The sequence below is a fragment of the Capricornis sumatraensis genome, chromosome 7, assembly GCF_032405125.1.
Source record: "Capricornis sumatraensis isolate serow.1 chromosome 7, serow.2, whole genome shotgun sequence".
Classification (NCBI taxonomy): domain Eukaryota; kingdom Metazoa; phylum Chordata; class Mammalia; order Artiodactyla; family Bovidae; genus Capricornis; species Capricornis sumatraensis.
The window spans coordinates 61036859-61052839 of record NC_091075.1 but is presented as its reverse complement, the minus strand read 5'-3'; the positions used below and the strand labels follow the sequence as shown (position 1 = coordinate 61052839).

The 15981-nt window shown below is 39.6% G+C and overlaps 1 protein-coding gene across 3 annotated transcripts in view; it reads left to right on the top strand.

The window, feature by feature from the left end:
• Window positions 1-15981, top strand: part of UGDH (UDP-glucose 6-dehydrogenase) — a 34348-nt gene that overhangs the window by 1753 nt on the left and 16614 nt on the right. The window contains exon 2 of one of the 3 annotated variants that reach the window (XM_068974905.1): window positions 6804-6967. In XM_068974905.1, the coding sequence (XP_068831006.1) occupies window positions 6806-6967 (162 nt within the window). In that variant the 5' untranslated portion in view covers window positions 6804-6805. Of the gene's footprint in view, window positions 1-6778; window positions 6968-15981 lie in introns of all 3 variants that reach the window. The other 2 variants (XM_068974904.1, XM_068974906.1) reach the window with 2 other exon arrangements.

The window sequence follows — 15981 nt, the reverse complement described above, 5'->3', positions numbered from 1 at the left end:
TTGATCTGAATTTGTAAAATTTTTAAAGAAAAATAGTTTTGAAACAGCTTGGATTGCTGTGACTTTCCCAAAACACAGGGTAAAAAGTCATTTCAAACTGACTCATTCATAAGCAAATATTACCATTTCCCGGACAGCACAGTAGAGGATCAGAAGGTATATAAAAGTAGAAATTTAAAGTGGTACCAGAAGATATCTGTGTCAGGCAAAGTACATCACTAACACTGTATCAAGCTCCATATTAAAGCTTATTGAAGCTTTGTTGAAACTTCCAAGTGGACTTGCACAGATGGTACATTGGGCTTCTTCAGTAATTTACCCATTGTCATCTGCGACCCATATGAAATAGCAACACAAGGACACCCCCCAAACACATGCAGTTCTATACAGGCCCACCTGCCATCAACAGTTTACCCTAGCTGCTTATATGAAAGGCAAGGTGAATATGGCCCGGCAACCAAGGTGGATAAGAAGTAACTCTGGGGGCTTCCCTGGTGGCTCAGTGGTAAAGAGTCACCTGCCAATGCAGGGAAAACAGGTTCAATCCCTGGTTCAGGAAGGTCCCACACGCCAAGGAGCAACTAAGCTGGTGAGCCACAACTCCTGAGCCAGCGCTCTAGAGCCCAGGAGCCGCAGCTACTGAGCCTGTGTGTCACAAGTAATGAAGCTCGTACGCCTAGAGCTTGTCCTGTGCAACAAGAGAAACTACTGCAATGAGAAGCCCTTGCACTGCAACAAAGAGTAGCCCCCCACACCCCACCAGCCGCCACAACTGGAGCAAGCCTGCAAGCAGCACTGAAGACCCAGCACAGCCATAATCTTTTTTTGTTTGTTTTTAAAGAAGTAGCTCTGAGAAGACATGCTACAGTTCTACCTTAAGAGAAAGGATGATAGGATTTTGGACAATCTGCAAAAATACTGTGATAAGCCTTCTAAGCTAAAAATACTCAAGTAACAGTTTTCATCTCAAAAAGACCCTTAATAAGACTTACTTATCCAATTGATATTTATTGAGAGCCTATTCTAGGTGCTTGGGTGAAGAGCAGCAGAGAAATGTTAGCCTGGGACCACCTTATTAAACTCCTGAACCCAAGAGTTCATCATGTAGATATTCAACGCATGTTTATTGTAAGAATGTTAACAGAACCTGTTCTGGTTGAGATTGAGGGCATAGGCTGCCCTTACAACCTCTTGACTATGGGTTAAGTGATAACACCATAAAATCCTCTCTTTCAAAAGTCCTTTGAGATTTCACTTTTTAGGTATTCCACATATCTTGGTTTTGATTAGAGAGGCCACCTATCTAGTAAGGGTGTTGCTGTCTGTGGTAGTCCTTCAGATTTGTCACAGTTCACGACCTGACCTTCAGCCTTACAGATCTGGAAGGTTGATTTTTTTTTTTTCTCCCACAGACCCATGGTTAATGAGGTTTTAGGTGTTAACTTACGATGCCTAAGCTCATAAGAGACTGATGGATATACTAGGATGGAACCTTGGTAATACAGTAGGGAAGTTTTATTCTAGTGCCTGGAATACTGATGTCTCAAACCCAGGCCATCCCTTTCTAGTATTTTAATTCCTGGCAATCTGAACTCACAAGGCAGAGTGGAATCAGAGCCAAGAATTTGGGGGGTAATTTGCCATCCAAGCATTGGGAAAGCCTTTTCTTGCCTCACTGTTCTGAACCCAGAACACTTCTGACTTCCAGATTCTGTGTCACTCTAGATAGCTCTGAAATAAATGTCATTCTTCTTCTTAATGTTCCTTTTCCAGGCTCCAAGCTGATCATTCCCTCTTCTTTTTCTTCAATGGAGCTTGTTAGGTTTTAGAAACATTAATGCCTTTGATTGTTATGGTTACTTTCAGCTGTTTCCTATTAAATTATAGCCTCATGGATTTTTATGGTCATACCGTCCTGAAAAAGGCATTTGAGACCCACTTCCAACTCATTTCCACTCTAGGAGACAATTATTACCTGTTAATACTTTTTTTTTTTTTTTTCGTAATTTTAAACTTTTGGGGCCTTCCCTGGTGGCTCAGTGGTAAAGAATCCACCTGCCCATGCAAGAGACATGAGTTCAGTCCCTGATCTGGGAGGATCCCACATGCTGAGGAGCAACTAACAGTGAATTGATCCTGTGCTCTGGAGCCTGGGAGCTGCAACTGTTGAAGCCTGAGCTCCTTGAACCGGTGCTCCAGAGCAAGAGAAGCCACTGCATTGAGAAGCTCATACAGTGCAACTACAGAGTAGCCCCAGCCCCCACTCACTGCAACTAGAGAAAAGCCTGAGCAGCAACTAAGACCCAGCACAGCGAAATAAATAAATAAAATTATTTTGTAAAAACCAAAACTTTTATTTTGTATTGGGGTGTGTGTACTTAGTTGCTCAGTCGTGTCTGACTCTTTGTGACCTCATGGACTGGAGCCCGTCAGGCTCCTCCATCTATGGGGATTCCTCAGGCAAGAATACTAAAGTGGGTTGCCATGCCCTCCTCCAGAGGATCTTCCCAACCCAAGGATCGAACCCAGGCCCCCTGCATTGCAGGCAGATTCTTTACCATCTGAGCCACCAGGGAAGCCCAAGAATACTGGAGTGGGTAGCCTATCCCTTCTCCAGGGAATCTTCCCGACCCAAGAATCTAACCGGGGTCTCCTGCATTGCAGGTGGATTCTTTACCAGCTGAGCTATCAGGGAAGCTCTGATTAACAATGTTGTGGTAGTTTCAGCAGAACAGCAAAGGGACTCAGTCATACATATACATGTATCCATTCTCCCCAAACCTCATTCCCATCCAGGCTGGCGTATAACATTGCCTCTCACTACTTAACATCCACTTTTTTTTTCCTTGTAACTTGGCAGATCGCCTCACTTCTTTGGACTCATTTCTGTATGTAAGTCCTTATCTCTTCCCTCCTATCATCTGAAATGCCCTCCCCGCTTATATTTCCTTTTTATATCCTATTCATTCTTTAGGCCAGTCTTAGATCTTACATTTCCCTTGATGGAGGTTGATTTCTTATTTTGATTCCTCTGGACTTTAACACTTATTTTGTCATTTAATTGGTTATACTGTCTTGTATAATTTAACCATGTTATCTGGGTGCGACTAATTCCATTTTATCTTTTAAGTCAGTTTAAAAGTCACCTCAGAGAGACTTCAGTTCAGTTCAGTTCAGTCTCTCAGTCGTGTCCGACTCTTTGCAACCCCATGAATCGCAGCACGCCAGGCCTCCCAGTTCACTCAGACTCACGTCCATCGAGTCAGTGATGCCATCCAGCCATCTCATCCTCTGTCATCCCCTTCTCCTCCTGCCCCCAATCCCTCCCAGCATCAGAGTCTTTTCCAATGAGTCAACTCTTCGCATGAGGTGACCAAAGTACTGGAGTTTCAGCTTTAGCATCATTCCTTCCAAAGAAATCCCAGGGCTGATCTCCTTCAGAATGGACTGGTTGGATCTCCTTGCAGTCCAAGGGACTCTCAAGAGTCTTCTCCAACACCACAGTTCAAACGCATCAATTCTTTGGAACTCAGCCTTCTTCACAGTCCAACTCTCACATCCGTACATGACCACAGGAAAAACCATAGCCTTGACTAGACGGACCTTTGTTGGCAAAGTAATGTCTCTGCTTTTGAATATGCTATCTAGGTTGGTCATAACTTTTCTTCCAAGGAGCAAGTGTCTTTTAATTTCATGGCTGCAGTCACCCTCTGCAGTGATTTTGGAGCCCCCAAAAATAAAGTCTGACACTGTTTCCACTGTTTCCCCATCTATTTCCCATGAAGTGATGGGACCGGATGCCATGATCTTTTGTTTTCTGAATGTTGAGCTTTAAGCCAACTTTTTCACTCTCCTCTTTCACTTTCATCAAGAGGCTTTTTAGTTCCTTTTCACTTTCTGCCATAAGGGTGGTGTCATCTGCATATCTGAGGTTATTGCTATTTCTCCTGGCAATCTTGATTCCAGCTTGTGCTTCTTCCAGTCCAGCGTTTCTCCTGATGTACTCTGCCTATAAGTTAAATAAGCAGGGTGACAATATAAAGCCTTGACGTACTCCTTTTCCTATTTGGAACCAGTCTGAGAGACTTGCTTTACCCTAAATAAAATAGTCCGTTCCCCACAGTGTTTCTTTTTCAGCTTTTCCTTTATGTGGAATTTACCACAACTGCCATTGTTTTGTTTGCATGCTCTCCTACTAAAATATAACTACCTAAAGGTAGGAACTCTTGTCTGTCCTGTTCATTGTTGTATCTATAGTACATAGAACAATAGTGTCTGATACATAATGGGGTCTTTAATAAATACTTTTCAGTTGAACTATTCCCTAAATAAATTGTTAAGTAGTTGAGGGTCAGGACCTATATTATTCTATGGCCAAATTCTCTGCAGTGCCGACACAGTAGACTGGTAAATTGGGAATGTTAATTTTTCATGAAGGAGAAGGGGATAAGCCTGAAGAAAGCTGAGGCACTTTTTCTGCAACCAGATGCCCAGAGTCTCTTCTGTAGAGGGGATAGCAGCAGTGAATGCTGGAGATACATCTTTGGTAAGCCTGCTCCAGGCCCAACACTCCCTCCCACAGGTGGGAACTTTCAGGACACTCCCCTCCGCTTTAGCCACTTAGCAATTCCAACGCAGTCATAGCTCCCAATACATTTTCCTTGTCTATAGGGTGCTTTAGGCTGGGAGAGTATTAACAGACAGAACTGAAAAATAGAAGGGTGAAGTAATGAAAGACACATGGTGGCCAAAAGTTTTTTTTTCTAGGCTCAGTGTTTTTCTTAAGGTGTATCCTGGAATACTAACAAAGGTTGCTTGTGGTAGCAAAGTAGATAAGGATGGGGTAGGTGTGAGTCTTTTGTTTACCTTATTACACAGATTGTTTTTTTTTGACTGCCCCAAATGACTTGTGGAATCTTAGTTCCCTGACCAGGGACTAAATCCAGACCAACTGCAGTGACAGTGCTTAACCACAGGACCATTAGGGAACCCATCAGATTTAATTTTTGATTCATATGAATTATTACCTATTCAAAATAAAAATACATTTAAAATATTACTTTGTATGCATATTGCTAAGCATATTGCTCTCTTTCAAAAGTCATTCGGTTACAAATTCTGTACATATTTACTGTTTTACTGAAATTCCATTTTAAGTTATTAAAAGGTCATTAGAGGGAATTCCCTGGCGGTCCAGTGGTTAGGACTTCGTGCTTCCTCTACAGGGGGCTAGGGTTTGATCCCTGGTCAAGCTGCACAGCCAAAAAAAGAAAAAGGGAGTCATTAGAGATCAGACTCTGGGAGCTGATATCTTCTAACCATAACCAAAAGATCAATTTATAAACCAGATTATTTGTTTATTAGCACAGACCAGGATACTTGTATGGGTTGTCAGGCCATTCATTTCCAGTAGGGAAGCTTACCCAGAGAACCAGTGAAGATTAGAACACTTTGATTAGTGCAAATTCATATCAGAGGGAATTGGATCATCTTAATTACGTGCTTTGTGTACCTTTTTTCACTATAGGGATATACTTGCCAGGCACTGTAACTAGGTGAGCCTTCCATATTACCTTCTCTGATCTATGCAGGAATATACTAACAGGTTCTTAAACTCTCTAATTCCCATTTTCCTTCTCTTTGGAATCCATGAATGGGTTAGATCAGATGGTGTCTGAGATTAGATTTAGTCCTTGGCAAGGGCAAAATTTCTAAGAATTTGATCAGTTTGATTATTTTTATTCTTATTACTGAATAAATTGACATTCTTTTGTATAACTCAGTCCCTTGTCATTTTGACTAGTGTGAATCAGTTCACCTTCACTTGAAAAGTCATCAAAATCTGTGAAATAGCTTTGCTAACTACAGAAATTAGTCTTAAGTAGCTAAGTCGTGTCCAACTCTTGTGATCCCATTGACTGGCCCGCCAGGTTCCTCTGGCTATGGGATTCTCCCAGCAAGAATACTGGAGTGGATTGCCATTTCCTTCCCCAGGAGATCTTCCCAATCCAAGGATCGAACCCAGGTCTCCTGAACTGCAGGCTGATTCTTTATGAACTGAGCTATGAAAGCCCAACTACAGAAATTACTTTCCTTTAACTATTTTATAGTTTCTGATTAAAATTGAAATAGAGTTTAAGATCTTTGTCCAGTACCTAAGAAAGAATTGCTGAAGCCAAACTGTGTAGGGAATATAATCTCAGATGTCAATTCTGCGCTTAGAACTAGTCTTAATATCTGTCATTTTAGTCTAAACCTGTCATAAAGCTGACCTTTGTACACCAACATTTAGTTAAGCAAGAATTGCACGGGTGTGTTCACCTATGAATTTTCCCTTGGCAATCAAAGTTATGCTACTGTGTTAGAGAGCAAAGGTTTTATTGTGCTGTTTGACTTTCTAAATATTAGGTCATTATAATCTTTGTCACACTTTTTCAGTAATATCAGTTACTATAATTTTTTTCCATGTTTCGTGCTGGTACAGCTGAGAACAGCCTAGGTCATCCAATTGGAACATTACCTTTTTTTTAAATTTTTTTTTTAATTTTTACTTTATTTTACTTTACAGTACTGTATTGGTTTTGCCATACATTGACATGAATCCACCATGGGTGTATACAAGCTTACATTACCTTTTTTTTAAAAAAAAATCACTGTTTTCATAATTCTTAATGGGTCTGATTGTAGGAAATCTTTCCCTATACCTGTCACCTTGACAGTTTTTATAAAGTGTAATGAATGTGCAATGTGGTTTCTTTAAATTTTCTGTTCTCAATAGTCTTACTGTTTCTCTTCTAGTACAGTCATGTTTGAAATTAAGAAGATCTGCTGCATTGGTGCAGGCTACGTTGGTGGACCCACGTGTAGTGTCATTGCTCACATGTGCCCTGAAATCAGGGTGACGGTTGTTGATATCAATGAATCAAGAATCAATGCATGGAACTCTCCTACACTTCCTATTTATGAGGTAAACCATATTAAACAATGCATTGTTCTTATGCTCTTTTTTGCTAATTTACTTTTTTTGCTAATTTAATTTGATGTAAAACTCTATGACTGTAACTGTAGGAATAAAATGGAAAAGTCTAAATACATATTATGAACATTATAATTATGTCAGATATGCCCAGGAAAAATGTGTAGAAAAAAGTTTACTGAATATTAATATTAGTGGAGTGAGATGATGAGTAATTTTCTTCTCCATTTTCTAATTTTGTCTGTTAGTATGGCTACCATATTATAATAGTGCAATTAAAAAGTGGCATTCTGTAAAAATAAAAATTAAAAAACTGGTTGTTTCTAATACTGATTCATGTAAGCCTATTATATTTTTGGATTATTGTATTTATCTCAGATAAACCTTGAATGAATAAATGGTGTCTTTCATGTTCAGTGTTCAGTATCACAAATTTGTTTAAATTGGAATTTCAGTATTTCTTTAATTTAGAGAACTCATAGTTAGGAAAATGTGTCTCTATTTTATTGCGTAAGGTTTCATTTTTAAAAGTTTTCATAGTAAAAAGAGTTCATGATATTATCCTTTTGAAACCCAACAGAAAAACATTTGAAAGTTTTGAGGATAGCATTTTTCTCCAACATCAATATATTCTTTTTTTTTTTTTTCCAGAAAAGTTTTGTTATTTATAAGACTAATCAACTGTAGTCTTTAAGGAGTCTTTAGCAGGGGAAATCTCTGTAAGATAAATCTTCCTGCTATTTATAGTTCTATGAATAGAAATCCATGATTTGTTAATATCTAAATCAGACAGAATTTTTTTTTAAAGCCCTCTGTGTGTGTGGTAGCTTCTGTTTGTGCTTTATCCTTTCTTCCTCTACCAGATGAACCTCCTGTAATACTTCTTTAAATACCTCAGTGTGATGGCATTTCTTTCCCTGTTAGACAGCACTACTACTATTTTGGTTTGTGGGAATTTTTAAAAGCATTTTGGAAAGATAACTTGATTAATAGTTTAATAATTCTGATATCCATAAAAGGGCTGGAAGTCATCTGAAATCTTGTGAACTATATTTATATCCAGTCATTCAGTTGATTACTGAATTGATTATTACATAATTATTATGCCAGCATAATTTTTCAAACACAAAGTGTAACAGAATGGCTAAAATTATGACTGTTGACAATGCCAAATGTTGACAAGGATTTAGGGCCATTGGAATTTTATGCACTGCTGTTGTTTAGTTGCTAAGTTGTGTCAAACTCTCTGTGACCCCATGGACTATAGCTTTCCAGGCTCCTCTGTCCATGGGATTTCCCAAGCAAGAATCCTGGAGTAGGTTGCCATTTGCTTCTCCAGGGAATCTTCCCAACCCAGGTATCGAACCCATGTCTCCTGCATTGCAGACAGATTTTTTACCACTGAGCCACCGAGGAAATGCTTATACACTGCTGATTAGAACATAAATTGGTACAGCCAGTTTGTAAAATGTTTCAGCGATAATTATTAAAACTGAAAATATACATAGTCTGACTTAGGAATTCCACTTCAAGGCATATATGCAACAGAAAAGCTCACATATATGCACCAAAAGACAGTATTATTAACAGTGTTACTCCTAATAACCCCAAATGGGAAACACCCTACGTGTTAATTAGCAACAGAATGGATACATAAATTATAGTTTAATTTTATAATAAAATACTACATTGAAAAATCAATGAAACTACTCCTGCATGCAAGCATATGTTTAAATTCTTATAAAAGTAACAAGTCATTGGACACAAGGTAGTCCATACTGTGTATCCCATTTATATAAAGTTCAAATATAGATATACTGGCCTGGTGGTAGAATTCAGCATGATGGTAGTTTGAGGGGTTGTAGTTACTAGAAGAGGACATACTGCAGGCTTTGATTTAATGTTTTTTGGTTTTGTTTTGTTGACCCAGCCAGGCTTGTAGGATCTCAGTCCCCTAACCAGAGACTGAACCCAGGCCACAGTAGTAAAAACCCAGAATCCTAACCACTAGACCACCAGGGAACTCCCCTGTTTATATTCTTCTAATTCTTATATGGATAGTGATCACACAAGTGTGTTCACTTCTGAAAACTGAGCACTTTTCTGTGCTAAAGTATATGTACTGTTTAAAACTTTTTTTTACTTCACTAAAATTTTTACTTAAAAAAAAGATTATCTCGAACTAGAAGTATAAGCTATCTATAATATATTGGCTTTAGATTTTTTTTTCTTTGAGAAAACAAAAACATTAGTTGATCAGAACGCATGTTCCCTAGATTCTTATTATTAGTACTGTTTTTAAAAAAAATAATTGGATTTATTTCTTTATTGACTGTGCTGGGTCTCTGTTGATGCCAGGGTTTTTCTAGTTGGGACGAGCGAGGGCTCCTCTCTAGTTGAGATGCATGAGTACTCAGTAGTTGTGGTTCCCAGGATCTAGAGCACAGGCTCAATAGTTGTGGTGCATAGGCTTAGTTACTCCGTGGCAGGTGGGGTGTTTCCAGACCAGGGTTCGAACCCATGTTTCCTGCATTGGCAGGCAGATTCTTTAGCCACCAGGGAAACCCAGTTGTTGCTCATTTGCTAAGTCGTGTCCAACTCTTTGAGACTCCATGGAAGACCAGTGCCATTTCTATTATCTGAAATTTGAAACTTTTTCCTGAGACTTCAGTGCTTTAAATTAAATACAGTGTGTTCCACAGATACAGAGAACTTGTGATTACCAAAGGGGAGAGGGAAGGGAGGAGGGGCAAAATAGAGATATAGAATGAACAGATATAAACCATATGAAGTAGATAAGCAACAAAATTATCCTGTATAGCACAGGGAATTATACCCATCATCTTGTAACAACCTGTAATGGACCATAATCTACAAAAGTACTGAGTTACTATAATATAGACCTGAAACTAACACAATATTATAAATTCAGTTCAGTTCAGTCGCTCAGGCGTATCCGACCCTTTGCGACCCCGTGAATCGCAGCACGCCAGGCCTCCCTGTCCATCACCATCTCCCGGAGTTCACTCAGACTCATGTCCATCGAGTCCGTGATGCCATCCAGCCATCTCATCCTCGGTAGTCCCCTTCTCCTCCTGCCCCCAATCCGTCCTAGTATCAGGGTCTTTTCCAATGAGTCAACTCTTCGCATGAGGTGACCAAAGTACTGGAGTTTCAGCTTTAGCATCATTCCCTCCAAAGAAATCCCAGGGTTGATCTCCTTCAGAATGGACTGGGTGAATCTCCTTGCAGTCCAAGGGACTCTCGGGAGTCTTCTCCAACACCACAGTTAAAAAGCGTCAATTCTTTGGCACTCAGCCTTCTTCACAGTCCAACTCTCACATCCACACATGACCACAGGAAAAACCATAGCCTTGACTAGACGGACCTTAGTTGGCAAAGTAATGTCTCTGCTTTTGAATATACTGTCTAGGTTGGTCATAACTTTTCTTCCAAGGAGTAAGCGTCTTTTAATTTCATGGCTGCAGTCACCATCTGCAGTGATTTTGGAACCCAAAAAAATAAAGTCTGACACTATTTCCACTGTTTCCCCATCTATTTCCCATGAAGTGATGGGACCAGATGCCATGATCTTCGTTTTCTGAATGTTGAGCATTAAGCCAGCTTTTTCAATCTCCTCTTTCACTTTCATCAAGAGGCTTTTTAGTTCCTCTTCACTTTCTCCCATAAGGGTAGTGTCATCTGCATATCTGAGTTTATTGATATTTCTCCCAGCAATCTTGATTCCAGCTTGTGCTTCTTCCAGTCCAGCATTTCTCATGATGTACTCTGCATAGAAGTTAAATAAGCAGGGTGACAATATAAAGCCTTGACGTACTCCTTTTCCTATTTGGAACCAGTCTGTTGTTCCATGTCCAGTTCTAACTGTTTTGCTTCCTGACCTGCATACAGATTTCTCAAGAGGCAGGTCAGGTGGTCTGGTATTCCCATCTCTTTCAGAATTTTCCACAGTTTATTGTGATCCACACAGTGAAAGGCTTTGGCATAGTCAATAAAGCAGAAATAGATGTTTTTCTGGAACTCTCTTGCTTTTTCCATGATCCAGCAGATGTTGGCAATTTGATCTCTGGTTCCTCTGCCTTTTCTAAAACCAGCTTGAACATCAGTGAGTTCACAGTTCACGTATTGCTGAAGCCTGGCTTGGAGAATTTTGAGCATTACTTGCTTATTTATTTTTTATTTAAGTATAGTTAATTTATAATAAATAAACTATAGTAAATAAATAAATTAACTATACTTAAATAAAAAATAAATAACAGCCAAATACCCAAAATAAAAGTAATAGCCACAGAAGAAGTGAATCAGTGGTCTCACTTTGCCATGTTATACTTTTTTTTTTTTTGAAAAATTAAAAGTTAAATTCCTCCAAAAAAACATAGTAGTATTCTACACTGATATTGAATCCAATCGGGATATATACTTAGAGAAAAAGAATTAAGATCTAAGATGATTTTTTTCCATGTCTTACTTGTTTTTTCTTGCTAACCTACCAAAAAAATCAAAAGTCTTTCTGGTTGTTTCACACTTTTATTTAATAAAATTTTTCTTCTTTAAAACTCTTTAAATAGAATCTAAAAGATTTGAAAGTCTATCTAGCAAGGCTGTCCATTTGAAACAATGTTTGAGTTCTCAGAAATCTAACAGCCCATAATTGTATTGGCTTTATGTAAAGTTGTAATTATTTGGTCTTCATAGTCTTATTTTTATCTCATTTTTAATATGTCTACTCCAGAAAATTAGATGATGATAAGCTAAGCAGCTATTTCAGTTCTGTACTAGTTAGTGTAGCTTGCAAAGAAATGGAGCCTTTCAATAAAACCCAGCTGACTTTGGAGGTTAAAAACATGGCATTGCTACTTTAAAATTCTAGAAGGAATCTTCTTGTAACAAGAAGATTCTTGTTTCAACAAGTAGAATGGTTTTCCTCTTTGCAAGTAAATGACTTTAGGCTTATAATTTTCATGTGTGTTTCTTAGACATTAGTTGTTAAAAGACACCTACTGAAGGAATTTATAAATCAGAAGAAAATAGATTATTTCTGTAGCATTGTGTATTTAAAAAAAAAATTGGGGGAAAAAATTAGGTAAATGAGCCATGTCCCCCAATTATCCATTTTCAAATATATGTTAGGCCTTTGTTCCAAAATGGAACAAAATTTATTTCTTTATTTTGTGTTGTAAAACTATTCCTACATATTTCCTTGGCCATATTGAAGGTGTGAATGTTAGGTGAAATGTCAAATAGGGAGAATTGTGAAAGAAGAAAAACAAGTGACAAGTTTAACCAGAGTTCATGGTGTTTTATGAATTCCTTTACTGAGTAGCTTATACATATTGTTACCAGTTGTGATTTTACACTGACCATTGACTATGCCAAAGCCTTTGACTGTGTGGATCACAATAAACTGTGGAGAATTCTGAAAGAGATGGGAATACAAGACCACCTAACCTGCCTCTTGAGAAATCTGTATGCAGGTCAGGAAGCAACAGTTAGAACTGGACATGGAAAAACACACTGGTTCTAAATCAGGAAAGGAGTACATCAAGGCTGTATATTGTCACCCTGCTTATTTAACTTATAGGCAGAGTACATCAGGAGAAACGCTGGACTAGAAGAAACACAAGCTGGAATCAAGATTGCCGGGAGAAATATCAATAACCTCAGATATGCAGATGACACCACCCTTATGGCAGAAAGTGAAGAGGAGCTAAAAAGCCTCTTGATGAAAGTGAAAGAGAAGAGTGAAAAAGTTGGCTTAAAGCTCAACATTCAGAAAACAAAGATCATGGCATCCGGTCCCATCACTTCATGGGAAATAGATGGGGAAACAGTGGAAACAGTGTCAGACTTTATTTTTGGGGGCTCCAAAATCACTGCAGATGGTGACTGCAGCCATGAAATTAAAAGACACTTACTCCTTGGAAGAAAAGTTATGACCAACCTAGACAGTATATTCAAAAGCAGAGACATTACTTTGCCGACTAAGGTCCGTCTAGTCAAGGCTATGGTTTTTCCTGTGGTCATGTATGGATGTGAGAGTTGGACTGTGAAGAAGGCTGAGCGCCAAAGAATTGATGCTTTTGAACTGTGGTGTTGGAGAAGACTCCCGAGAGTCCCTTGGACTGCAAGGAGATCCAACCAGTCCATTCTGAAGGAGATCAACCCTGGGATTTCTTTGGAAGGAATGATGCTAAAGCTGAAACTCCAGTACTTTGGCCACCTCATGCGAAGAGTTGACTCATTGGAAAAGACCTTGATGCTGGGAGGGATTGGGGGCAGGAGGAGAAGGGGACGACTGAGGATGAGATGACTGGATGGCATCACGGACTCGATGGAAGTGGGTCTGAGTGAACTCCGGGAGATGGTGATAGGGAGTCCTGGCATATGGGGTCACAAAGAGTCGGACATGACTGAGCGACTGAACTGAACTGATCTTGGACAAGGCAGAGAAATATTTTGTTTCCGGAGAAACTTTAGATACCTTTGCAATCAACTTCCTCCTTAAATCTGTATCCTATAATTCAGTTAAAATATGCAACCAGGCTTTCCTGGTGGCTCAGTGGTGAAGAGCCCACCTGCCAGTGTGGGGGACGCAGGTTCAATCCCTGGTCCAGGAGGCCCCCACATGACGTGGAGCAGCCAGCCCAGGTGCCACAACTATTGAGCCTGTGCTGTGGAGCCCAGGAGCTGGGACTGCTTCAGCCTGCAAGCCCTGGAGCCTGTGCTCTGCAGGGGAGGCCACTGCTGTGAGAGGCCCAGGCGCCCCAACTGGAGAGTGGCTTCCACTTGCAGTGAAGACCCACCACAACCAAAACTAAATAAAATTAAAAGAAAAAGAATATTTCTTTAGAAAAATAAATAAAATATACAAGTAGATATTTGTTTTCAATGATACTATTAAATTTATGGTATTGATTTTTCTTTGTATATACCAAATTTTCATATTAGAGAGACTCTTGGTGATTTATGTTTAAGTCCTCATCACTGATAGAGAAATGATAAATCATATGTATTATCATATTTAATCAGCTCTTTTGAATGCACAGCTTCCTTGAGAGTCATTCCATCCTCACTCCACTTACTCTGAGACTCACTAGATTAGAGAAATTTTTTTTTTTTACTTTGCCCTGAGGCTTGTGTCCTATCTTTTTGCCTTTTCATACTGTTCGTGAGGTTCTCAGAGATAATCACAATCGTGTGATCACTCACTTAGAGCCAGACATCCTGGAATGCAAAGTCAAGTGGGCCTTAGGAAGAATCACTATGAACAAAGCCAGTGGAGGTGATAGAATTCCAGTTGAGCTATTTAAAATCCTAAAAGATGATGCTATAAAAGTGCTGCACTCAATAAGCCAGCAAATTTGGAAAACTCAGCAGTGGCCACAGGACTGGAAGAGGTCAGTTTTCATTCCAATCCCAAAGAAAGGCAATGCAAAAGAATCATCAAACTACCGCACAATTGCACTCATCTCACACATTAACAAAGTAATGCTTGAAATTCTCCAAGACAGGGTTCAACAGTACATGAACCATGAACTTCCAGGTATACAAGCTGGATTTAGAAAAGGCAGAGGAACCAGAGATCAAATTGCCAACATCTGTTGGAGCATCGAAAAAGCAAGAGAGTTCCAGAAAAACATCTGCTTTATTGACTATGCCAAAGCCTTTGACTGTGTGGATCACCACAAACTGGAAAATTCTGAAAGAGATGGGAATACTAGACCACCTAACCTGCCTCTTGAGAAACCTGTATGCAGGTCAGGAAGCAACAGTTAGAACTGGACATGGAACAACAGACTGGTTCTAAGTCAGGAAAGGAGTATATCAAGGCTGTATATTGTCACCCTGCTTATTTAACTTATGTGCAGAGTACATCATGAGAAACGCTGGACTGGAAGAAACACAAGCTGGAATCAAGATTACTTGGAGAAATATCAATAACCTCAGATATGCAGGTAACACCACCCTTATGGCAGAAAGTGAAGAAGAACTAAAGAGCCTCTTGATGAAAGTGAAAGAGGAGATTGAAAATGTTGACTTAAAGCTCAACATTCAGAAAACGAAGATCATGGCATCTGGTCCCATCACTTCATGGGAAATAGATGGGGAAACAGTGGAAACAGTGACAGATTTTATTTTTTGGGACTCCAAAATCACTGCAGATGGTGACTACAGGCATGAAATTAAAAGATGCTTGCTCCTTGGAAGAAAAGTTATGACCAACCTAGACAGCTTATTAAAAAGCAGAGACATTACTTTTCCAACAAAGGTCTGTCTAGTCAAAGCTATGGTTTTTTCACTAGTCATGTATGGATGTAAGAGCTGAACTATAAAGAAAGCTGAGTGCCAAAGAATTGATGCTTTTGAACTGTGGTGTTGGAGAAGTCTCTTGAGAGTCCCTTGGACTGCAAGGAGATCCAATCAGTCCATCCTAAAGGAGATCAGTACTGAATATTCATTGGAAAGACTAATGCTGAAGCTGAAACTCCAATACTTTGGCCACCTGATGTGAAGAACTGACTCATTGGAATAGACCCTGATGCTGGGAAAGATTGAAGGCAGGAGGAAAAGGGGATGACAGAGGATGAGATGGTTGGATGGCATCACTGACTCAATGGACATGAGTCTGAGTGAACTCCGGGAGTTGGTGATGGACAGGGAGGCCTGGCATACTGCAGTCCAGGGGGTCACAAAGAGTTGGGTATGACTGAGCAACTGAACTGACTGACTACTGAGGCTCGTGTGATCCAACCAGGGATTCAATCCAGGCCCTCAGCACTGAGAGCTCAGAATCCTAACCCCTAGACCACCTTGGGAATTCCCAAGGGAAATATTTAGAAAGAAAAATGATCAGACTTGACTGTTGATTATATAAAAGGATGAAGGAGAGGAACGAATCTAGAATGATATTCAGGAATTCAGGGCTGGGGAATTCCCTGGTGGTCCAGTGATTTAGGTCTTGGCACCTTCACAGCCGAGGCCTG